The following is a 26,779-nucleotide window of genomic DNA, read 5'->3' on the forward strand; positions in this document are numbered from 1 at the left end:
AGAAGTAGGCTCGGAGACGGAGACGGCGGAAGAAAAGTTCCGCATCATGGCGAACACGGAACTTGCTGAGGTGTGGGCGAAGGGGGACAAAGGTGAGGCCCTTAGTGAGGACAGAGCGTTCTGCCTCCGACAGTTGAAGGTCGGAGGGGATGGTAAAGACCCGGCATGGATGAGAGCTGGGATCAGAGGGGGGAGGGGGGAAGCTTGCGGTGAGAGGAAGATGGAGCCTCTGAGGACCCAGGAGCTGACGGTGGGATCTGAGGGAGACGGGATTGCAGAGTGCTGGTGGGGGAAGGGGAGATGGGGGTCACAATAGCAGCACATAAAGACCCGGCCTGGAGTTCAAGGCTGGAATCTTGAGAGCTGGGATCAGAGGCGGGAGGGGGGAGGCTGGGGGTGTCAGTGGAGAGGGGAGGGTTGGGGTGATAGGAAGATGGAGCCTCTGAGGGCCCAGGAGTTAATCCCTACATTTTCAATATGAACCACTTAAAGGCAACTTACTTGATAATATTGCTGACTGATACAGCAATAATTTATTGGTGAGATTCCAAACCTAAATAAAAACACAAAAAAGTCATATCCCTGCTGCCGAATAACAATTCAAATTCAAGTAAGTTTAGTTTATTGTTATTCAACTCTAAGCATGTTTACCGCTAAATGAAACAATGTTCCTCCAGATCAAGGTGCACAACACAGTACATAAGACCCACACAATTAACATAAAAGTAATATTACAACAAATAAATTAAGTACAATGCAAGCTAAAAAGTAAACACTATAACACTACTGGCATTTCACACATGATGAGACAGTTTGATGAGGTTCATACATGGCGGCAGAGAGTTCAGTAGTCTCAAGGCCTGGGGGAAGAAGCTGTTTCCCATCCTAACAGTTCTTGTCCTTAAGCTATGGGTACTTCCTGCCTAATGGCAGTGGGGTCAAAGAGATTGTTAGATCGATGGGAGGGTTCACTGACAATACTAAGGGCAGTGTTCCTACTAAATATCATAATGGCTTTAAATGTCTCACCATATAATGTGTGATCCAATTACAGAAATTTAAGACAAGGAAACTTTGAAACATTTATCTGCCACAGAAATTAATTTTCTTAAGCCTTTAATTTTATCACACTATTCATCAGTCATTCTGACCACAAACCAGATCAATACCAGCAGTTCACAGAACTAAGGTGTCAAATGAGCAAACTAAATTTCTCTTCGGGCCTCCTCATTATAGTACAGACAAGAAAAACCTTGTGCAGCAATCAAAACCTCCCAGTACCACTCACCTGCTGAACCCACACTAATTTCTGCAAATGTCAAGACCCTCCAAGTAGGTCTGAGCAGAGGAAAATATACAATCATAGGAGCAAAACTGTCTACAATACATCTATTGTAGCTGCCTTAGTTCCTTGTAAGAACTAACCTATTTACTCCTCTACAGCCCTGCAGATTTTTACGGGGGGGGGGGGGAATGTTCTTTTTTAAAAACCAGAGAGAGTGAATGTGTGCAACAACTTGCCAGGGGTGGTGGTACAGCAGATACATTTGGAGCATTTAAGAAACTCTTGGATAGGCACATGAATGATCGAAAAATGGAGGGCGAGGTAGGAGGGATGGGTTACATTGATCTTAGAGTTGGTTAAAAGGTTGGTACAACATCGTAAGCCAAAGGGCCTATACTGTGCTGTGCTGTTCTATGTTTTAATTCCTTTTTAAACATATATCTAGTTTTATCACTGTTATTCAATATAAGTTTACTACCACTTCAAGCACTGAAAGATCAAGAGCATAGAAGACAATAAACTGTGCAAATGCAAATATAAATAAACAGCAATAAATAACGAGAGCATGAAATAGCAAGATAAAGAGTCCTTAAAGTGAGATAATTGATTGCGGAAACGTCTCAGTAGATGATTATAGCTATCCTCTTTTATTCAAGAGCCTGATGGTTGAGGGTTAGTAACTGGTCCTGAACCTGGTGGTGTCAGTCCTGAGGCTCTTGTACCTTCCACCTGATAGCAGCAGTGAGAAAAGAGCATGGCCTGAGTGGGTAAATCTTTGATGATGGATGCTGCTTTCCTATGAAAGCGTTTCATGTAGGTGTGCTCAATGGTTAAGAAGGCTTTACCCGTGATATACTGGGCCGAATGCACTACCTTTTGCAGGATTTTACGCTCAAAGGCATTGGTGTTCCATACCAAGCCGTAATGCAGCTAATGAATACACTTTCCACCACACATCAATAGCAGTTTGCCAAGGTTTTCAACGACATGCCATATCTCCACAGACTCCTGAGGCACTGTTGTGCTTTCTTTGCAATAATATTTAATGATGGGTCCAGTACAAGTCATCTGAGATATTGACACCTAGGAATTTAAAGTTACTGACCCTCTCCATCTCTAATCCTCTAATGATTACTGGCTCATGGACCTCTGATTTTCCTCTCCTGAAGTCTATAAACAGTTCCTTGGTCTTGCTGATATTGAGTGAGAGGTTGTTGTCATGACACCACTCAGCCAAATTTTCAATCTAACTCTTGTCTGCTGATTCATCACCACTTTTGATATGGCTCACAACAGTGGCGTCATCAGCAAACCTGAATATGGTGTTAGAGCTGTACTTAACACCCTGTTCTACTTGCTTTACACCCATGACTGTGTGGCTAAGCACACAGCCCTGTGATGCACCCATGCTGATTGAGACCTTAGAGATGTTTTTGCCAATCAGAACTGACTGGGGTCGACAAGCGAGGAAATCCAGGATCGAATTGCACAAGGGGATATTAAAGCACAGGTCTTGGGAGTTTACTGATCTGCTTTGAAGGGATGAAGGTATTAAATGCTGAGCTGTAATTGATAAAGAGCATCCTGATGTATGCATCTTTGCTGTCCAGATGTTCCAGGGTTGTGTGAAGAGCCAATGGGATGGCATCTGCTGTGGACCTGTTGCTCCGGTAGGCCAATTAAAGCGGATCCAAGCGGACCACTCAGACAGGAGTTGATATGTTTCAACACCAGACTCTCAAAGCACTTCATCAATGTTGGATATAAGTGCCACTGGGCAACAGTTATTGAGGCAGGTTACAACAGTCCTCTTGGGCACCGGCACAATTGAAGCCTGCTTGAAGCAGATGGGTACCACACATTGCCAAAGTGAGCGGTTGAAAATATTTGAGAATACACCAGCCAGTTAGTCAGCACAGGTCTTCACTCAGCCAAGTACTCCATCCAAACCGGATGTTTTCACCCGCAAGTGATCTTCAGATATGAGACCAAAGGATCATCTGGAGACAATCCACAGCCTTTGAGCATTTCTTATTGATTCCAATCTAGTCCAGAATCCCAACTTCATCCATGAGATGGCTTTCTGGAGATCGTACCTGCACCTCATAGCATTCTTGATCTCCGGACTTGAATGACTCTCATCTGGCCCTCAGCAAATTCCAGATTTCATGGTTCATCCAGAGCTTCTGATTGGGGTATACTCTGAATGATTTCGTGGGGACACACCCATCTACACCTGTTTTAATATAACATAGCGCATCATAGCACGCCAGCCAATATCCCAACTCCAAGCACTTACACTGTGGAAAAATTATCTCCCTTTCTAAAAGGAAACCCAGTAAAATTTTTGTAAGTAGTTTTTGACCAATATCAAATATCTATTGGTAATCCAGACTAAGATATGGTTCCATGAGGAGCTGGCACAGCACAAGCCCACAATTTGATATCATGAATGACACCTTATCACACCTCTGTGCTTGCTTGTTTACAACTATGTCTAGACAACGTCTTGAGCAGCTAAGAAGACATTCCATCAATTTCAAGTTCAATTCTTAAGTTCTGTGCATCCATTTTTCAGACATGAAATAAAAGAGTATGCGTAAGTTGCAGAAGGCAAGGGTTAAGGTAACATCTTAGCAAGCATAATTTACAGATAGTGTGCAGTCAGCCCAGGCAAGTGAAGCCTTTGAAGTGTATAGTTTTCTTTTGCACAGCAGGGAACCAGTAATTTGGCATAACTAGACAAGGATGCAAATGAAGGATTCTAAGGTGACACTTACTATTGGTCAGTTACTTTAATTCTGAAGTATTATTGGCCTTTAACACGGAGGTTTTATTTATTATCATAGTGTGATTGGTGATTGATCATGCAAATAAAGAATCTGAACAAACACAAGATCACCAATTGGTCAGTAATAGCAGGTGCAAGTTGAATTTTTCTGCCATAGTTACAGGGCTTCCTTTGTCCTGCACAGAGTGCCCACGTTACAAATTATCCAAATATTAATTGGAAATAAATGAAAAGCATACAGGAATAAGAAGGATATGAACAAACACTGGCAGCTTTGAGACTAGTATTTACCAAGATATTCAAAGATTCAAAAAACTTGATTGTCATTTTAACCGTACATCAGCTCTGCAGGGCAGAATGAGACACCGTTTCTCAGGAGCAGTATTCTACAACTTCTATGAAGCTCAAGCCCAGGTTTATACACTAATCAAAATGATCTGCAAAAGTGGATATGTTAAGTGAATGCTATAAAGTGTGCGCCTGTAAACAGAGATGCATACATCATTGATATGGGAAGATCACAACAAATTAACAGACAAGTTCAAACATCAAGGTATATCAGAACTGTAGGTGATTGAAATCCAGAGTAACACACACACACACAATACTGGAGGATCTCAGGAGGTCAGGCAGCATCAATGGAAAGGGATTAAGAAAGAAAGTTTCTGGCTGAGCCCCCTTATTATGTAAATAAATTTTTAAAACTGCAACTTTCATACCTTAAAGGTCCTGTCTTCAGAGATTGATACAAGTATGTTTGGCTGCCAAGGACAAAACTCTGCAGCTGTTACCACACCAAGGTGGCCTTCGAAGACAGCCAAAACATCCTCCTGCTAAAAGGAAATTAAATACAAACATATAACTAGACCAACTTCACAACAGGATGGCTCACTTTTTATATGCATTTGATTATCAACAATAAAAGGATGTATATCAAAATAAGCCATTTATTAAGAATGTGACAAATAATTAAATTGTAGACTATCAGCTTAATCCGTTGGAATTTTGGAACAATGTTTGCAGTGTTCTTCAATCTCACAATCTCACAGGTAGCATGTGAAATTAAACCAAGGCCAATTACATGGCAAAATAGTGGGTAATTCACTGTCATTTTCACAGTCATTCAGGCACAGTGTTTAAAAGAAAAGGCTGCTTTTGGAAATTCAAATTAGAATATAGAACATTACAGCACAGTACAGGTCTATTGGCCCATGATGTTCTGCTGAACTTTTAACCACAGCAAGTTAGAACGTCAGCACATGCTTTTCTCCCACATAACAATTCATTTATTTCTAATATCCATGTGCCTACCCAAGAGTTTCATATTGTCTTTAATCTATCTACCTCTACCACCACACGTGGCAGGGTGTTCCAAGCACCCACCACTGTGTAAAAGAACTTAACCTCTGACATCCCCCCTAAAACATTTCTTCAATCACTTTAAGATTATAACCCCATTTCCACCCTGGGGAAAAGTCCCTACTGTCCACATGATCAATGCATCTTATCTTGTACACCTCTGTCCACTCGATCTGTGCCTCTCATCATCTTGTACACCTCTGTCCACTCAAACCATGCCTCTTATCATCGTGTACACATCTAAATTAGTGCAACAGAATGCTTTAGGTAGCTATATGGTCAATAGCAAAGAAGACGTTCTCTCCAGCATCAACATATTTATTTCAGCTTATTTTCTAAGCTCTTCATCTCTAACAAAAAAACCTTAATAAATTGGAGACATGCAGCCAGCATCCCAGTGACAGAATGCTCTAAACATTTTACGTTAATCTGTTCCAATAAATCCATTGAATTTCCCATATTTGCATTAAGGGTCTTAAACTTCCTGACCTGCTGAATTCCTTCAGAATTTTCAAAGTTCAGAGTAACTTTTGTTTCCTTTCCTAGGGGGCAAACATAGTAAACACAAAGAAACCCCCAAAAAAACCAAATTAATAATTAATAAATAAATAAACAATAAACATCAAGTAAATTAGATGAAGAGTACTTAAAAGTGAGTCCATAGGATGTGAGAACAGTTCGGCATTGGGTAAGTGAAATTATCCCCTCTGGTTCAAGAGCCTGACGGCCGAGGTTAATAACTGTTCCTGAACCTGCTGGTGTGGGTCCTGAGGCTTCTGTCACTCCTTCCATTTTGTATGTGTTCTTCTTGGAACACAAGTTAACTTTCCCAAGCTTTTTCGCAAAATCACCCCACTCCATTCCATTACTTAACAGATTCCAATGGTGCTGGCTGGCAGACTACTTGCCTTAACAACGTCTCCCACCCAGCAGATTGCAGACACTTTTCACCCGCTGCAGGTGCACAGCCAACCAGCAGCTTGCAAATTAGCTCAAAGAATTAATAATATACTAGCTCTCAAAGGCATGAGATAATTGCATTCATCTCTCCCCCAAAAAAAAAATTAACACCAGAAATTTGGTTCACCCTACATGAGGCATCTTCAGTGAAGGGCCATACTATGATTTCAGCCACCTCGGAACAAAATAAGAAGATTTCACTCAGAGGATGGTGGATTTTTGGAATTCTCTAACCCAAAAAGCTGTGGATGAAGAGTTATTGACTGCTTTTAAAGCAAAGGTTCACTTCCATAATATCCAGAGATCACCGGGCATTAAGGGAATAGATGGATTGGATAGGAAAACTGTAGATTTTCAAATTCAGAGGAGATGTGCAGGTTAAGTTTTTTTTAAGTACAGAGTTGTGAGTGTCTGGAATGTGCTACTAGGGGTGGTAATGGAGGCAAATCTGAAGCTCTTAGACAAGTATATGAATGGGCAAAGAATGGAGAAATACAGACACTGTACAGGCAGAAGGAATTAATTCAGTTGGGCATTTAATTAATTTGGTATATGGGCGAGAGGACTTGTTCCCGTGCCATACTGCTATGTTTTACATGGAAAGAAAAGTGCTGGAGGGATATGGACAAATGGGACAATCTCAGATAGATACCTTGGTTGATATGGATGAAGCAAAAGTTTTTCTTTTCCGCCTTATGTATAACTCTATGATGATCTTGTTAAACGGCAGAGAAGCCTTGAGGAGTTAATGCCCTATTCTTGTTTTTCTTATGCTTTTATCTCCAAGTTTGAAAATCAAGCAATGTTCAAACAATGTTATTGTTTACACTTACCTTACAGTTCAATACATAGATTTTGTTGTCTGCACAGGCAGCCATCATTTGGTCATCTGGACTGAAGCATAAGTATAGCACTTTTCCCAGCAGAGTTCCAACAACAGTTCCTCTAGGTACCAAGCCTGAAAGCATCAAGTTGAATAGTATCAACCCTTATCAAGCAACTAAATGTAATCATTATATGAAGTTACACAAAAGGGCTTGTATTTCTTTGATAGAGTAGCTGAAAGTCTTTGACCAGGTTCCAGTAGACAGGCTGGGTGAGGGGAATACTGCTTATGAGCAATTTCTTACAAGAAATGGCAAATGCAGTGTTAGCATTCACTTCACGAGGACTAGCATAGAAAAGCAAGAAAATAATGCTGAGGCTTTATAAGGCATTGGTCCGACCACAGAGTATTGCGAGCAGTTTTGGACCTCTTATCTAAGGCACTGGAGAGGGTCCAAAGGAAGTTCACGAGAATGATTCCAGTAATGAAAGGTTTAATCTATGAGGAGTGTTTGATGGCTCTGGGTCTGTATTCACTGGAGTTTAGAAGAATGAGGGAGATTTTGTTGAAACATATCAAATATATAACCTATCTTATGGTCTTCTAGAATGGGTTGAGAGGGATAATAAATCAGCCATGATAGAATGGCAGAGCAGACTTGACAGGCCGAATAGCCTAACTGCTCTTAAGTTTTATGGTAATATTGAAAGGCCAAGATAAAGTGGAGATGGAGAGGATGTTTCCTTTAGTGTGGGAATCTAGGATCAGAGGGCACAGCCTCAGAATAGAGGAACGTCCCTTTAGAACAGAGATGAGGAGGAATTTCTTTAGCCAGAGTGCTGTGCATTTCTGGAATTCATCACTGCAGATATCTGTGGAGGCTAAGTCATTAAGTGCATTTACAGCAGAGATTGATGGGCTCTTGATTAGTAGGGGCATTAAAGGTTACGGAGGAAAGGCGGGAAAAAGGAGTTGAGAGGGATAATAAATTAGCCATGATTAAATGGCAGAAGAGATTCAATGGGCCAAATAGCCTAATCCTGCTCCTGCCTTTTGGTCCAAGATTATGTGAAAAGATTCAAGAGCACTCTAATTGTCAGTTGTTAGTACCATTTCATTGGGTCGGTTTTTGTTTCCATGTACAAACCCCATTTCCCGAAAAGTTGGGATATTTTCCAAAATGCAATAAACAAAAATCTGTGATATGTTAATTCACGTGAACCTTTATTTAACTGACAAAAGTACAAAGAAAAGATTTTCAATAGTTTTACTGACCAACTTAATTGTATATTGTAAACATACACAAATTTAGAATTTGATGGCTGCAACACACTCAACAAAAGTTGGGACAGAGGCATGTTTAGCATTGTGTTACATCACCTTTCCTTTTAATAACACTTTTTAATTATTTTGGAACTGAGGATACTAATTGTAGTAGATTTGCAATTGGAAATTTTGTCCATTCTTGCTTGATATAAGACTTCAGCTGCTCAACAGTCCGTGGTCTCTGTTGTCTGATTCTCCTCTTCATGATGCGCCATACATTTTCAATAGGAGATAGATCTGAACCGGCAGCAGGCCAGTCAAGCACACACTCTCTGTGTCTACAAAGCCACGCTGTTGTAGCCCATGCAGAATGTGGTCTGGCATTGTCCTGCTGAAATAAGCATGGACATCCCGGGAAGAGATGTCGCCTTGATGGCAACATATGTCTCTCTAAAATCCTAATATACCCCTCAGAGTCATTGGTACCTTCACATACATGCAACTCATTCATGCCGTGGGCACTGATGCACCCCCATACCATCACAGATGCTGGCTTTTGCACATTTCGCCGATAACAATCTGGATGGTCATTTTCATCTTTGGAACGGAGAACTTGACGCCCATTTTTTCCGAAAACTAGCTGAAATGTGGACTCATCTGACCACAGCACACGGTTCCACAGTCTTTCGGTCCATCTGAGATGAGCTCGGGCCCAGAGAACTCGCCGGCGTTTCTGCATAGAGTTGATGTATGGCTTCCTCCTTGCGTAATACAGTTTCAAGTTGCATTTCTGGATGCAGCGACGGACTGTGCTGAGTGACAATGATTTTCCGAAGTACTCCCAAGCCCAGGGGGCTATAATTGTCACAGTAACATGACGGTTTCTTAGGCAGTGCCGCCTGAGGGCTCGAAGATCACGTGCATTCAACGGTGGTTTCCAACCTTGCCTTTTACGCACTGAGATATCTCTGAATTCTCTGAATCTTTTCACAATATTATGTACTGTAGTTGTTGAAAGACCTAAACTCTCTGCAATCTTGCGTTGAGAAATGCTCCTTTTGAACTGACTAACAATTCTGTCACAAATTTTGGCACAAAGGGGTGAGCCACCACCCATCCTTGCTTGCAAAGACTAAGCCTTTGATGGACGCTACTTTTATACCCAGTCATGATACCTCACCTGCTACCAATTAGCCTGCTTAATGTGGAGTCTTCCAAACTAGTGTTACTTGAATATTCTGTGCACTTTTCAATCTTATTTTAACTCTGTCCCAACTTTTGTTGAGTGTGTTGCAGCCATCAAATTCTAAATTTGTGTATGTTTACAAAATACAATTAAGTTGGTCAGTAAAACTATTGAATATCTTTTCTTGCAACATACATCAAAGTTGCTGGTGAACGCAGCAGGCCAAGCAGCATCTATAGGCAGAGGCGCAGTCGACATTTCAGGCCGAGACCCTTCGTCAGGACTAAGTTAGTCCTGACGAAGGGTCTCGGCCTGAAACGTCGACTGCGCCTCTTCCTATAGATGCTGCTTGGCCTGCTGCGTTCACCAGCAACTTTGATGTATGTTGCTTGAATTTCCAGCATCTGCAGAATTCCTGTTGAATATCTTTTCTTTGTACTTTTGTCAGTTAAATAAAGGTTCACGTGAATTAACATATCACTGATTTTTGTTTTTATTGCATTTTGGAAAATATCCCAACTTTTCTGCAAATGGGGTTTGTATATTAGTTACTTGGATATAGCACTAGCACTAGTACGATCTGTAATTAAAAAAACAAATAGAGTAAATCCTTTTGAGAACCACAGCAAGCTGTAATGGACGTCGACTGATGCCAGAGTTGGCAATAAATTGCACATGGAGCTCAATACATGTCAGGTGATAAATACAGAAGATGCCTTGCCTATCAACTTGGCTGCAGGTGAATGACAAGATCGAAATAGAGATTTAGGGTAAAATTTTGACAAACCAATATAGCGATTGTAAAGATGAACTATTTTGTTGCATATTTGGAAATATCACTGTTTCTCAAGTCAAGCCAGTTTATTGTCATTTAACTATATACATGTATACTGTCAACGAGACATTTCTCTAGACCAAGATGTAAAGCACAGTAGTACACATAACACACAATAACTTGGGAAACTAAGAACTAAATCTACAAATGAATTATGCATAAGTAAATCAAGTAAAGTGCATAAATTAAATATTGTAGGGTACAGTACAAATTATCCTGTCACATTTCGAATGTGGTACGGCAGGGAGTTCAGAAGCCTAATGGCCTGAGGGAGGAAACTGTTTCCCATCCTTACCGTTCTTGTCTTTATGCATTGGAGCCTCCTGCCTGATGGTAGGAAATCAAAGAGAATGCTGAATGGATGGGTGGGATCTTTGATAATACTAAGGGCCCTGTGCATGCAGCACTCCTGAAAAATGTCCTCTCTGGATCGTAGGAAGACCCCTATGATCCTCTTGGCTGTACTCATAGTCCTCTATAGGGACTTCCAGTTCGATACTCTGTTGCTCCCATTCAAGATGGAGATGCAGCTTGTCAGGATGTTCTCAACGGTGCTCCTGTAAAATCCAGTTAAGATGGGGGTTGCAGGAGCCTCGCTAGCCTCAGTCTCCTCAGGAAGTGGAGGTGTGCCTTCTTATTCAGGGAGGTGATATTGAGGGACCAGCTGAGGTCATCCATGATGTTCCTGAAAACGTTTTAATGTTGTATGGTTTCTTCTATTACTACCTCCAACCACATCATAAACATTAAGTCAAACCATCAAATGGAAGTCAAAAACTGCAAATACTCAAAACTGTGCCAACAGAATCTGCTGGAAACACTCAGCAGGACAGGCAACATCTGTGCAAAGGGAAACAGAGTTAGTATTTCAGGTCAAAGCCTTCCATTAGAGCCTTCTGATAAATGGTATTTGGCTCTGTCCTCTTTCCACAATACTGTCTGACCTGTTGGGTGCTTTCATAAGTATGTCCTGCTTGATTGTGCATGTGATTTTACCACAACTAATAAATAAAGGAAATCTTCTTGCTTCTTGCTCATGATGACAAAAAAAAAGTTGATTCTACAATGTAAAAAAATTCTAGAACTAGATGGCATAAAGGAGAGAGGGACGGCCGTTTAGAACAGAGATGAGGAGGAATCTCTTTAGCCAGAAGGTGGTGAATCTATGGAATTCATTACCACAGGAGGCTGTAGAGGTCAGGTCACTGGCTGCATCTAAGGTGGAGGTTGATAAACACTAGACACTACAATACTACAGCACAGTACAGGCCCTTCAGCCCTCGATGTTGTGCCCACCGATATATTCCTTTAAAAAAAGTACTGAACCCCCACTACCCCATACCTTCTATTTTTCTTTCATCCGTGTGCCTGTCTGTGTAAAAAACTTACCCCTGTCTCCACTAAACTTCCCTCCCTTAACTTTGTACATATGCCCTCTGGTGTTTGCTATTCGTGCCCTGGGAAACAGGTACTGGCGATACACCCTATCTATGCCTTTCATAATCTTGTAGATCAAGTCCCCTCTCATCCTTCTACGCTCCGAAGAGAAAAGTCCCAGCTCTGCTAACCTTGCCTCATAAGACTTGTTTTCCAATACGGGCAACATCCTGGTAAATCTCCTCTGCACCCTCTCCATAGCTTCCGCATCCTTCCTATAATGAGGTGACCAGAACTGAACACAATACTCTAAGTGTGGTCTCACCAGAGATTTGTAGAGTTGCAACATGACCTCTCTACTCTTGAACTCAATCACCCTGTTAATGAAGCCTACATCCCATAGGCCTTCTTAACTATCCTATCAACCTGTGCAGCAACCTTGAGGGATGTATGGATTTGAACCCCAAGGTCCCTCTGTTCATCCACACTCTTAAGTAATCGACCATTAACCCAGTACTCAGCCTTCTGGTTTGTCCTTCCAAAATGCATCACCTCAAACTTATCTGGATTGAACTCCATCTGCCACTTTTCTGCCCAACTCTGCATCCTGTCTATATCCTCTTGTAATCTTCGACAACCTACAGCTCCATCCACAACTCCTCCAATCTTCGTGTCATCCACAAACTACCTCACCCATCCTTCCGCCTTTTCATCCAGGTCATTTATAAAAATCACAAAGAGCAGGGGTCCCAGGACAGATCCTTGCGGCACTCCACTAGTCACCGACCTCCAGGCAGAATACTTTCCTTCCACCACTACCCTCTGCTTTCTTCCTGTAAGCCAATTTTTTATCCAAACAGCCGAGGTCATGCCTCATGACTTTCTGGATGAGTCTCTCGTGGGGGACTTGTCAAATGCCTTACTAAAATCCATGTAGACCACATCTACCGCCCTACCCTCATCAATTTTTTTTTTACCTCTTCAAAAAATTCAATTAGGTCCGTGAGGCACGACCTTCCCTTCACAAAGCCAGGTTGACTATCCTTGAGTAGACTGTACTTCTCCAAGTGCTAGTAGATCCTATTCTTAAGAATCCTTTCCAATAGTTTGCAGACCACCGACGTAAGACTCACCGGTCTATAGTTCCCAGGATTCTCCCTGTTATCTTTTTTAAACAAGGGAACTACATTTGCCATTCTCCAATCCTCCGGCACCTCCCCTGCAGCCAAAGAGGATTCAAAGATCATAGCTACTGCTCCAGCGATCTCTTTTCTCAGTTCCCACAGCAACCTGGGGTATATCACATCTGGCCCTGGGGACTTACCAATCTCGATGTTTTTAAGAAGATCCAACACTACCTCGTCCTTAATCTCCACAATGTCCAGCACACAGGCCTGTTCTATTTCGACCTCACCCTGATCAAGGTCCTTTTCACTTGTGAATACTGAAGCAAAGTATTCATTTAGGACCTCCCCATCCTCCTCCACCTCCAGGCACATGTGGTCCCTAAACTTCCTCCACATTACTTGTGTGCTTTCACCCTTGAACATCCGTTTCCAATTTACTCTCACTAGTTCCTGCCTCATCCCTTCATATTTAGCCCTTCCCCAGTTAAGCACTTTCCCATTTTGTCTGTTTTTATCCTGTTCCACAGCTATGCTGAAGCTAAGGGAGTTGTGGTCACTCTCACCAAAATGCTCCCCCACCAAGAGGTCTGCCACCTGACCAGGTTCATTACCCAGAACTAGACCCAGCATGGCCTCTCCTCTCGTCCACCAGTCCACATACTGTGTCAGGAATCCTTTTTGAACACACCTGACAATTTCAGCCCCATCTATCCCCCTTGCAGTCAGAAGGTGTCAGTCAATATGAGGGAAGTTGAAATCACCCATAACTACAACCCTGTATTTCCTGCACCATTCTGAAATCTTCCTGCTTATCTACTCCTTGGTGTCCCAAGGGCTATTTAGGGGCTTATAGACTACTCCCAGCACAGTGATTGATCCCTTTCTATTTCTGACTTCCACCCACACCACAACAGACACACAATAGGGTCTGCTTAGTCAGGGCATGAAAAGTTACTGGGAGAAGGCAGGAGAAGGGGATCGAGAGGGAAATGGATCAGCCCAGATCAAATGGTGGAGCAGACTCGATGGGCCAAATAGCCTAGTTCTGCTCCTTTGTCTGATGGTCTTATGAATTACTAATTGCAATGGATATAAAGCTGGAGAAAAATGTAAACAGGCAGGTCATTCTTTATTACTTATTCTCCAACTATACACTTCTTGCTGCCTTGATAAAGCAGACAACATAATCAAAGACCCCTCCTACCCAGGATATTCTTTCATCCCTTCACTCCCATCAGGAGAAGATACAAAAGCCTGAAAGTACATACCTCTAGACTCAAGGACAGTTTCTATTCCGCAGTTATAAGACTATTGAATGGACCTCCTCAACATACACTCTTGATCTTACAATCTACCTCTCCATGGCTCTTGCGCCTTGTTGTCTGCCTACATTGTACTTTCTCTGTAACCAAAACACTATATTCCGCAATGCCATTGTTTTGCTTTGTACTACCTCAGTTCACTGATGTAGAACATAACACAATACAGCACAGGAACAGGCCCTTCAGCCCACAATGTTCTGCCAAACCAATTAAATTGGCCAACTGAACTAATCTCTTCTGTCTACACAATGTCCATTTCCTTCCATTTTCCTCACATTCATATGCCGATGTAAGTGTTCCTTGAGAGTCCCTAATGTATCAGCCTCTACAACCACCCCAAGCACCTACCACTCTCTGTATAAAACATGCCCCTCACATCTTCTTAGAAATTACCCCCTCTGACCTTAAATGCATGTCCTCTGGAATTATACATTTCAACCCTGGGGAAAATAGATACTCCCTGTCTGCTCTATCTATGCCTCTCATAATCTTATAAATCTCAGTCAGATCTCCCCTCAGCCTCCACCACTCCAGAGAAAACAGCTCAAGTCTGTTCAACACTTATGATTAAATAATCCATATGAATGGTATGCAGAACTACATTTTTTACCTGTTCTTTGAAAAATGCAACAACAATAAATTAATTTAGCAATATTATACAAAGTTACAAAAGTATAACAATTGTCGTCCTGGACAATTAATTATGCTAACCAATTGACTTCATCCAGAAATTTAACAACTACATAAGTGAAAAATTTATGTTCATCTTTGATCATTGAAACCACATAAAAATTAATAGCTTTCCCTTATGTCCAACTCTCACTGTAAAATGACATTTCCACTGTGCAAGTTTTAAAAATAAGCTGCATATGCACTAATCCTCCCCAGTGATTACTATAAAATGAAACATGGCAAGTATGATCTGTCAAGCAAACAAAATTGTCATAATGCTGCAAAATTCATTAGAAAAATGAGTACCTTGCTGTATTCTCATTTGGCATGCTTCCATATCCCATATAATTACATAATCTTCAGCTGCAGAACACAGAAGTATTGGTTCGGAGTGGTGTCCAAATGTTAGAGCAGTAACTGACTGATGGTGGCCTTTTAATTCCAGGCTCTATATAAAGCAAATAAATTTACATTTAGGGTATTTGCACAGTCAAATACAGCAATACAAAATAAATGATAAAACATTAATCACAAAGGAACGTTGGGATCTTGGAATGCACATTTACTGTTCCCTGAAGACAGGCAAATATAAAATAATTGTGAAGGTACACAGATACACAGGCCAAGGCTTAAGGGTTAAAGGTGAGCAGAGGGGAGTGGATGAATTTGCTTGTACCTGGTACGTCGTCTGGAATTCACCACTCAACAGAGTAGTTGAGGCAGAAATTCCCACATTTAGAAAGCCTCTGAATTGAGATGCCATAAGCTATGAGGCTAAGGAGCAAGAGTTAGGAGATGGGAATAAACGAGATAGCTGCTGTTTGGCCAGGAGGAACACAATGAGCTGAGTAGCCTCCTACAGTGCCTTCAGTTTATATATACAAGGATACAGAGCTGTGTCAGTTTATTCCAAATAAGCTAATTATATAATATATTTGATAAAGTAGCACAAGTAACCATTGTGGAAAGTTTCAGGGCTATTTATTATTTTCTGGCACTTTCCGTATTACTTTAGCTGGATTCTCAGCCAGCTGAGGCAACAAATAAATTTTTTTCATAATAAATAGGTTTCAACATGCTGCTTCACAAGAATAAATTTCAAGTTAATTGAAGATAAATGAGTACCCTAACCCTACCTCATTGATCGCTAGACACTTGTGTGATATGTATCTGTTTTCTGATACCAAACCATTTCAATTAATAACATTCCTCACTCATGGAGCAGACAATCTGAATGACCCGCAGCATAGTGGTCTCTTTGGCCCAGCGATTCTTTCACGCAACCCCCAAGAAAAACCATGCAATTAAAAACAGACGGAACCCAAAGTAGAGCAGTTTTGAGCATAGTAATGGGTGTGTTGCACCCAGCAGGAAATTAGACCCTTAACATTTCCAACATTTTAATTTGTGCAAGTATTTTCCCTAGCTTAAAACTCCCACAAATGACAAAACATTCAAAAGTTATCTTCCACCTCGCTTGTCTGAAAGACAGCTCTTATTAAAAGTACCATGTTTTCACAAACCCAGCTGCCCTTGAGAATGTGTGACTTAAAGGGCCAGTACTCTGGATGCATTTTTTGCCCCGAGACCTCTCACTTCCACTGACCTCAGATACAAGCTTACACACAAGGCTGGATTGCTTCATTTGTCAAGATCATGGCTACGACTGCTCTTTATAGCCACTGGATTACTCCAGATTGCCACTAATCAATGCCACATATGCAGAGGAACTGCTTGGAATGGAGCCTCCCCCAAACTGCATGCCTTTTCAGACTGCATTCATATGCTTACAGAGATCTCCTCGACAACCTCCTCCGTGGAGTGTCTGGCTGTAGTACCAAAACAGGCTTTGAACCTGCTACAGATCATTGCTCTTTGCTGTTCACTAATGCTTGGGACCACTCTCATCAATTTGCCAGATTGAAACACTCGCTTGCAGCTGGAAAATGGCAGCACATATTATGCCATGTCCCTCTAACAGATCATTGGAAAGATCCCACTCAAGAGCTTCGATCTCAGCAGCTCAAGGATTTACAAAAAATCAAAACAACCTGATATAACATACAGGGAAGCCTGACAATGTTGTTCTGGGAAGAAAACAGAAAATGCTGCAAATTCACAGGTCAGGGTGTGTATGTGGAGAGCTAATCGTCATTAACATTTTAAGTCAATGACTTGAACAACCAGTAAATTGTTTTAGAAATCTCGCCTTAGGTTGTACTGTCCTTTGGACTTTAATAAAAGTGTTTTTATGATTCCCAAATCAGTTTTAACATTATTAAACTATAATAAATTAATCTCTAGACATCTAAATCAGTTTGCAGTGGTTTTACCCACACAGAAAACTATTCAACATTAATCTTCTGCTTTCCCTCACTCCCAAAAAACTCAGAAATTAATATAAACATGGAAGTGGTCTTTTACGTCACCGTAGCCAGTGCCAAGAAAATCCCAATTAAATGTCTAGACAATACTGCTGGTGGAAATAGAATTCAGATTAGACAGAAACACATCACTCAGCATTACTGCAGTTAAAAAGATGATCTCTAGCTGCGCCCTGCTATTGTATATAACTGGCATTTATTTCATTAAAACTTTTTTCTAATTGAACAATATTTATAAATAATAGTGATTTAAAAGATCTCTGTTTTAATTTAATGAGAGATAATGTTAAATTTTAACACATCTTTATTCTTTCTCCAAGAACAGTTACCTGCAGAAGAGGATTATGGATATTCCAAACACACACGTCTCGTTTGTTATGGGGGAAAGCACAATATTGCCAACAACAAGCTAGCTGAACATCTGACAAAACAGTGCTAGTCTCAACACAATGCTTCTCTGTAACAGCTTCTTTTAAACAATCATTCTCCAGAATTTGATGGATAGTGGTACACATTCTAAAAGAAAAAATAAAAACCATTACCAAAACGAAACAAATAAAGAGTCACTGGAAACCAATGTCAAACTAATAGCTTCTATACACCAACACAAGAGATTCTGCAGATGCCAGAAATCCAGAGAAACACACAAAATCCCAGAGGAACTCAGCAGGTCAGGCAGCATCTATTGAGAGGAGGAATAAAGAGCCGACATTGCAGGCCAAGACCGTTCATCAGGTCTCAGTCCGAAAAACTGGCTCTTTCTTCCTCTTCGTCGATGTTGCCTGACCCGCTGAGTTCCTCCAGGACTTTTTGTGAGCGTCTATAGACTGTTGTTACTTCAATAAAATGTCTCTGTCCATCTTACTCCAAAATAAGCAACCCAGGAATAGGGCAGGCTGAATACGGAGCAGATTGACACAAAAGGATGTCCTTCGCCCTTCTTTTGGGTCAAGAGTGACCACCGATCTCCCTAGGATAAAAGATTAGGAACTCATTCATCGGGGGTTGCTGGATGGCGCAGTAGCTCAATAAATAAACAAACAAAGACATGGAACACACACAAAATGCTAGTGGAACACAGCAGGCCAGGCAGCATCTATAGGAAGAAGTACAGTCAACATTTTGGGCCGAGACCCTAACCGTCAACTGTACTTTTTCCTAAAGATGCTGCCTGGCCTGCTGTGTTCCACCAGCATTTTGTGTGTATTGAATTTCCAGCATCTGCAGAATTCCTCGTGTTTGCGTTTTTAAACAAAGGCATGGGCATGGTCAGCCAGTGGCCTATTTCTATGCTATACAACTCTGAGGGGACACGAGCAGCCGCAGATCCTGGAACACAGAGCAAACAATCTGCTGGTAAGACTCATTGGGTCAAACAGCACTGATGGAAGGAAAGAAATTGTTGGCATTTCAAGTCAAAATCTGCAACAAAACACCAATAACTTTTGCGCTCCTACTCGAGCTGCTCGAGTTCCTCCAGTTCACTGTTCATGGGGCCAAACTGAATTTGCAGAATAGAAACATGTTCTGCAGTTCGCACACCACAGAGCAAATTTCAACCTTCCTTCCCCCAGAGTAGCATAGTGCTTAGCGCGACTCTACTAAAGCTCAGTGCCTGTAAGGAGTCTCTGTACGTCCTTCCCGTGGAATGTGTGGGTTTTCTCTGAGTGCTCCCGTTGCCTCCCACAGTCCAAAGACATACCAGGTATTGGTCATTGTAAATTGTCCTGCGATTAGGTGAGGGTTGAGCAGGGTTGTCACGGGATGCTGGGGTGGCATGGCTCAATGGGACAGAGGGGCCTATTCCGTGCTGTATCGCCAAATAAATAGACTACTCAGCCAGCTAACATCTTTGATCCCAAACACACCATACTGGCCAGAGTGGTTCATCTTTTTTTTGCATGACTCCCCTCTCCAACCCGATAAATTCCCTTAATATTAAAAGTCACAATCCACTGAATAGAGAAATAGGAAGGTTCTTCCCCGAATCTGACAGCATTTGGTACATATTAGAGACCAGGCGAGGGTACAACACATCCCAACCCTTCTGGGTCAGGCAGATTTGAAGGCACGTGACCGCCAACCAACACATGCGCGCGCCCGCACAACGTCTCGTGGGTGACGCGCGCGCGTGACCCAACCAAAGCGCCTGGCTGAGAGGCACGTGACACGGTTCCTACAAGGCAGCGGGGTGCTCGGGCGATCTCCGGCTTGGGATGATCGTTTGTGGAGGGGTCCCACGGTTCTCTCGTTGCATTCCGGCTCCCTTTCCTGGCTCACTCCCAAGGGCTGGATAGGTCCTCACTTCGTAGCACGTCCAGGCTGCGGCTTCCCTTTCTCCCCGCCGTCTCCCATGGCAGCGGCTCCACACAACAGAACGCCCCGAGGGCCAAAAATGCAGTCGAACGCGAATCGAAAGTGGATTCAAAATGTTAGTGGGCATCAGAGGTACACCAAGTGGTTGCATTTGGGAGAGACGGAGGGAACACCTTGCGTTTCCAGTCAACATCTACACCCATCAGAGTATTTTTGACAAATTGCACACTTATTATTTGTTGGCATTTCCTGCACTGCAAATTACTTCTTCACTGAAATATATTTTGCTTTGCAATTGTCATAGATATGTTTATAAGTATATGCTGTGAAATGTATAAATGTATTGAAAATTAGCTTTTTGCAGCAGCATAGTACATTATGAACATCACAAGTGCAAATTAAATTATACATAACTAACACAGCAAAATAAACACAACATCATGTCAAGTTAAGAAAGAGAAAAAGAAATATAGTCCATGTTAGGGATTTTTCAGGTCAGTTCAAGAAGCTGATGGCAACAGAGAAAAAAGCTATTGTTGAACCTTGAGGGGTCAGTCTTCAGGCTCCAGTACCTCCTGCTTGATGGCAGCATCAAGAAGTGGTATAGCCCAGTTAGTGGAGGTCCTCAATTTTGAATGTCGCCTTCCTGAGCAGTGTGTGTGTTCCTGAGACATCACCTCTTCTAGATATCTTCAATGGTGGGGAGAGCTGTACTTATGATGGAAATAGCAGAGTCCACTACTCTGTGAGGTCTCTTTAGTTCCTGTGCATTGAAGATATCATATCAGGCTATGATGATCAGCCACTGTACAATTGTAGAAGTTGGTCGTTCTTCAATAACATGCTAAATCTCCTTGGACTTTAAAGAAATTAGAGATGCTGGGGCACCTTCTCCATGGTTGCATCTATGTGTTGGGCCCAGGAAAGATCCTCTGCGATACTGAAGCCCAGAAACTAGAAGCTGCTCACCCATTCCACTGCAGACCCTTCAATGAGTACTGGTATTTTTCCACCACACTTCCTCTTCCTAAAGTCAACAATAAGGTCTTGTTTTTTTTTCCTCACTGAGTGCAATGCTGTTATGACACCACTGAACAAATCTCACTCCTTTGCAACTCTACATTGCCATCCATCATTCTGCCAACAACAGTGGTGTCATTGGCAGAAATTCAGTAAGAAGCTGAGGTCCGTTTGCAGTGGGAGGCACAGAGGTCTTGAGCTTGACCATAAGTCTTGAGGCGATAATGGTGCTGAATGCCAAACTGGTTGTCAATGAACAACAGTCTAACTTAATTGCTCTGATTGTCCAGGTGGTTTAGAGTGGACAGCCAGCAAAGATAGCATTTGGTGTCGACCCCTAATATGGTAAGATAGATTCTTGACCTCACAATCTACCTCATTATGGCCTTGTACCTTATTGTCTGCCTACGCCACACTTTCTCTGCAGCTGTAATACTTTATTCAGCATTCTGAAATTGTTTTCTCTTGTGCTACTTCAATGTACTTAAATGATCTGTATAGATGACATGCAAAACAAAGTTCTACATTGTACCTTGGTGCCTGTGACAATAACAAACCAAGATCCCTATTGTGGTAGTAGGTGAATTGAAGCAGGTTCAGGTCTTTACTGAGGCAAGAGTTGGTACAAGCTGTAACCAACCTCTCAAATTACTTCATTACCATCAATGGAAGCACTGCTGGTTGGTAGATGTTGATACAAAGCCCCCGATCCTCATGGGCATCGTTGCAATTGGTGCCATCTTTAAAAGGTGGAAATCTCTCACTTTAAATGCATGGCCTCTGGTATTAGATATTTCAACCCATGGAGAAAGATCTATTTTTAGACCACATCCCATTTAATATTTCATTCACAAGGATGTGGTCTACAAATTACAACGGGAGACAGGAAATCCTAGCCTAAAGGGCAATGGGGGATTTCAACATTAAGGTAGATTTGGAAAATCAGGTTAGTGCTGGATCCTGAGAAGGAAAATTTCTACAATGCCTATGAGGTGGTTTTTTTTTTAGAACAGATCATGGCTGAGCCCACTAGGGAATCAGCTATTCTAGATTAGCTGTTGTGCAATGAACCAGAATTAATTAGAGAGCTTAAGGTAAAAGAACGCTTAAGGGCAAGTGATCATAACATGATTGAGTTTACCCTGAAATTTGAGAAGGAGAAGCTAAAGTCAGATGTATCGGTATTACAGTGGAATAAAGAGAATTACAGAGGCATGAGAGAAGAGCTGGCTAAAATTGATTGGAGGGAATGACGGCAGAGCAGCAATGGTTGGAATTTCTGGAAGCAATTCAGAAAGCACAAGATACATACATCCCAAAGAGGGAGTATACTAAAGGCAAGATGACACAACTGTGGCTAACAAGAAGAGTCAAAGCCAACATAAAAGCCAAAGAGAGGGCATATAATAGAACAAAAATTAGTGAGAAGTTAGAGGACTGGGAAGCTTTTAAAAGCCAACAGAAGGTAACTAAAAAAGTCATTGAGAAGGAAAAAATTGGAATACGTAAGTAAGCTAACCAATAATATTAATGAGGATACCAAAAGTTTTTTCAGATACATAAAGTGTAAGAGAGATGAGAGTGTGTATCGGACCACAAGAAAACAATGCTGGAGAGGTAGGACAGCAACGGTGGGAACAAGGAAATGTTGTAAAACATTTTGCAGTGGCTGATTGGCAGGAGGAAAAGAGTGGGAATAAAGGGAGCCTTTTCTGGTTGGCTGCCAGTGACTAGTGGTGTTCCAAAGGGGTCTGTGTTGGGACCGATTCTTTTTACATTATATGTCAATGACTTGGATGATGGAGTTGATGGCTTTGTTGCAAAGTTTGTGGACGATATGAGGATAGGTGGAGGGCAGGTAGTTTTGAAGCGGTAGAGAAGCTGCAGAAGACAGATTAGGAGAATGGGCAAAGAAGCGGCAGGTGGAATACAGTGTTGGAAAGTGTATGGTCATGCACTTTGGTAGAAGAAGTGAAAGGGTAGCGTATTCTCTAAATGGAGAGAAAATTCAAAAATCTGAGGTTCAAAGGGTCTTGGTGCAGGATTCTCTAAAGTTTAATTTGCAGGTTGAATCTGTGGCCAAGAAGGCAAATATGATGTAAGTGTTCATTTCGAGAGGACTAGAATATAAAAACAAGGATGTAATGTGAGGCTTTATAAGGTACTGGGGAGGCCTCAGCTGGAGTATTGTGAGCAGTTTTGGGTCTCGTATGTAAGAAAGAATCTGCTGACATTGGAGACGGTTCAAAGGGGGTTCACAAAAATGATTTGGGAATTGAAAGGCTTGTCATATGAAGAGACTTTGATGGCTCTGGTCCTGTTTATTACAGAAATTCAGAAAAATGAGGGTGACCTCTTTGAAACTATCGAATGCTGAAAGTTCTTGATAGAGTGGATGTGGAGAGGATGTTTCCTTTGGTGGGTGAGTCTAAGACCAGAGGACACAGCCTCAGAATAGAGGAATGTCCTTTTAGAATGGAGATGAGGAGGAATTTCTTTAGCCAGAGAGTGGCGAATCTGTAGAATTTGTTGCTACGGGCGGCTGTGAAGGCCACGTCTTTAGGTATATTTAATGCAGAGGTTGTATTCAGGGCATTAAGGGATACGGGTAGAAGGCAAGAAATTGGGGCTGAGAGGGAAAGTGGATCAGCCATGATGAAATGGTGGAGCAGACTCGATGGGCCAAATGGTCTAATTCTGCTCCAATATCTTACTGTCTTATGGTCCAAGTTAGTAGGAGAATTGGTATGTCCATAAAGACACTCGCAATTTTCTGTGGATGAACTAAGACTGGGAGGATAATTGGTCACTTGAAGTTATTTCTTGTGCGAGCGGGTGGTAGTAAATTTGGGAGGAGTTTGGGTGAGAGAGAACTATTACAGGGAAGATATGTTAGGGTAGTGGGATTGCTCTGAGAGTGTGAAATAGGAGCAACAATGAATGAATACTGTATGGGAGTGTGAGTCTGACCTTTAAAGCATAATTCCTAACCACCAAATTATGGAAAAATTTTTGTGTGGCATTTATGACAACAAGACCATATTTGAGAATAAAACATATAGTACCATAAAAAAATATTCAGCCCACACAACTATTTTCACATTTTACTATCTCGTTTTTCTAAATTTAAATATATTGAAGTGGGATTTTTGGAGCAACACATGCAAAATGCTGCCTTCTAAACTGGTCACCAGAGGAGAATGGCACGTGTAAGAGAGGCTACTGTGATGCCACCAGTCACTGAGTGAGCTGCAGAACTCAGTGGCCGCAACTGGAGATGAAGTTCATGGTCCCACAATCACTAAGGCTTTGCACAAAAAGGGGTATTTATGGTAGAGTGGCAAGGATGAAGCCCTGACTTTTAAAAAAAAAGCATATCCTTGCCTGTAAAGACTTTGCAACGTGTCACTTAGAAGATACTGTAAAGATGTGGAAGAAGGTCTTGTGATTGGATGCATCTAAAGTGCAACATTTTGGCCTCAACACTAAGTGATGCATATGGTGTAAATCTAATACTGGGCATCAGGCAGGTAACACCACCCCTACTGTAAGGTATGGTGGAGGTAGCATCATGTTATGGGGATGCTTTTAAGCAGCAGGGACTGGAAGTCTGCTCAGGATTGATGGGTAGATGAATGCTGCTACGTACAGAGAGGTCCTGAATAAGAACCTGCTAGCCTCTGTCAGAACGCTTAAACTGGGGAGGAAGTTCATCTTTCAACAGGACACTGACTCAAAGCACACTGCCCGAGCAACCATGGAGTGGATTCAAATGAAGAAAATTAATGTCCTTGAGTGGCCCAGTCAGAGTCCTGACCTTAACCTGATCGAACATCTCCGGCAAGACCTCAAGATTTCTGTGCACTGCGGCTTCCCAACTAACTTGGCACAGATTGATCAATTTTGCAAGGAGGAATGGGCAAATCTTGCTTCATCACGATGTGCAAAGTTAACAGAGGTGTATCCAAAAAGACTACTATATGTAATAGTTGTGAGAGGTGGTTCAACTAAGCACTGAGCAAAAGGGGATGAATAATTTTGATCTACCCACATTTTGGTTTTTTTCATTTTTTGTTTTACATGCTGTACAATTTTCCCTATTTTTGTATTGTGAAAAAAATGAGCATGTAATTAACAACTAAAATTTCTCAGTTAAATTGATCAAAATCCCTGGTTGTAATATTTATATGAACAAAAGTTTGGGGGGCTGAACACTTCTACAAGGCACAGTAGGTCACTACAGCACAGTACAGGCCCTTCACCCACAATGTTGCACCAACCCTTTAAACTACTCTAAGATTAATCTAACCTTTTCCTCACACATAGCCCTATGTCTTACTTTCATCCATGTACCTACAAGTCTCTTAAATGTCTCTAAAGTACCCGCCTTCACCACCACACTTGGCAGCAGGTTGCACAGACCCTCCATATTCTGTGTAAACATCCTGCCTCTGACATTCCCACTATACTTTCCTCCATACACACCTTAAAGTTATGTCCCCCTCAAATTAACCATACTCTGCTTAGAAATAATTAAAAGAAAATAATGGAATGTGTGACAACATTTGAAAGCCAATTCCAGCAGGTTGGTTGTTAATGGAAAACAAAGCATTTCACTGTATGTTTCAATGTTTCAATCTTGGATCGAGAATAACGCACACAAAATGCTGGATCCCAGCAGGTCATGCAGCATCTATGGAAAGGGAGTAAGAATAGGTCTGAGACCCTTCAACGGCCTGAAACGCTGACTCTTTATTCCTTTCCATAGATGCTGCTTAATCTGCTGAGATCCTCCAGCATTTTATGTGTGTTGCTTAAGACTTCCAGCATCTGCAGAATCTCTTGTGTCCTTGAATCTTGAATTTGTTTTCACCATCTCAGGTAGTCCCACCGCACTTCAAAACAGGTTAAATACTCCTGTGGTTTGAATGGGTACCATGGCAGCATAGCAGTTAACGTGACACTATTACAGCTCAGTGTGCTCTGGAGTTTGCAGTTCAGTTCTGCCGCCATTGTGTAAGGAGTCTCTGTACATCCTCCTCTCCAGGTCCTCTGATTTCCTCCCACAGTCCAAAGACATACCGGCTATTAGGCTATTTGGTCATTGTAAATTGTCCCGAGATTAGGTTAGGGTTAATCCGGTTTGTTAGGGGTTGCAGAGGCGCATGGCTCGAAGGGCCAGAAGGGCCCACTCTGCGCTGTATCATGAAGATAAAATAAAATAAAAATAATGTGCAAGATGATTTGTATGCAACAAGGACCTATAATAATGGATTAAGTAGTTTTTCATTATCTTGTGCATTATTCACTTTGGCAAAGGCATTGGGAAAACTCACTTATATGCAAATCGTTTACATGCACCTAAGCTTAAATTCAGGATTAGAGCTTAATGTCTCATCTGAAAAATAGCAACAACGACTATCAAGCAAGTTTATGTTTTCAAGTGTTGGAAATCATGCAGCTCTGAGTCAGGACAAGAAGGCTTCCACTAAGTGAAGGCTGACAGTAGTTAGAAAAAATGTGAAAATAACTCACAAAACTTTTCTTTGATAAATAGAAACGTGCTTGGATACATTTTTCTTTTCCTATAAAGTGAAATTAATTTCCTTAAATGGGAAAGTATGTAATTGAAAAATGTACCTCCCAATAAATACTCAGCATGTTCGTAGGTTTATGTGCATATGGGAGTGTATGAGTATTAGTTGATACTAAAAGCAAACCAACTTTAGTTCGGAGCATTGGAATGTACATCATGCCAAATAAAAGGAACATTCTGAGATTATCATAAATCCATTCAGGTTGCCAAGAACACAATTAGTCACCAACTCATTTTTCATTAAATATGATTTGAAAAACACTGCAACTCTTTTGAGAATTTCCTATTGATTCCAAGCCAGGTTTTTAAAGGTCATCAATATTCTTTGTATCGTCATTACGAAAGAGTTGCTTTATCCACCTGGATAAAGTGTCTACAAAATCAGGAACAGGACAAACTGAATTTCTCTCTGAAAATTATCTAACGGGCAGAAATTACAAGAAGGTATATGTTAACC

The 26,779-nt window shown here is 41.5% G+C and overlaps 1 protein-coding gene across 3 annotated transcripts in view; it reads right to left on the reverse strand.

Annotated features, from left to right (window-relative positions):
* wdr27 (WD repeat domain 27) overlaps nt 1-19,746 on the reverse strand; it is a 575,337-nt gene extending 555,591 nt beyond the window's left edge. The window contains exons 1-6 of one of the 3 annotated variants that reach the window (XM_063056491.1): nt 19,571-19,693; nt 17,720-17,906; nt 15,313-15,454; nt 7,229-7,353; nt 4,796-4,909; nt 502-553 (exon numbers count right to left, since the gene is read on the reverse strand). In XM_063056491.1, the coding sequence (XP_062912561.1) occupies nt 502-553; nt 4,796-4,909; nt 7,229-7,353; nt 15,313-15,454; nt 17,720-17,906; nt 19,571-19,647 (697 nt within the window). In that variant the 5' untranslated portion in view covers nt 19,648-19,693. Of the gene's footprint in view, nt 1-501; nt 554-4,795; nt 4,910-7,228; nt 7,354-15,312; nt 15,455-17,719; nt 17,907-19,570 lie in introns of all 3 variants that reach the window. The other 2 variants (XM_063056490.1, XM_063056492.1) reach the window with 2 other exon arrangements.
* Nucleotides 19,747-26,779: the final 7,033 nt, after the last annotated feature.

The sequence above is a fragment of the Mobula hypostoma genome, chromosome 8 (genome assembly GCF_963921235.1).
Source record: "Mobula hypostoma chromosome 8, sMobHyp1.1, whole genome shotgun sequence".
NCBI classification, from domain to species: Eukaryota; Metazoa; Chordata; class Chondrichthyes; order Myliobatiformes; family Myliobatidae; genus Mobula; species Mobula hypostoma.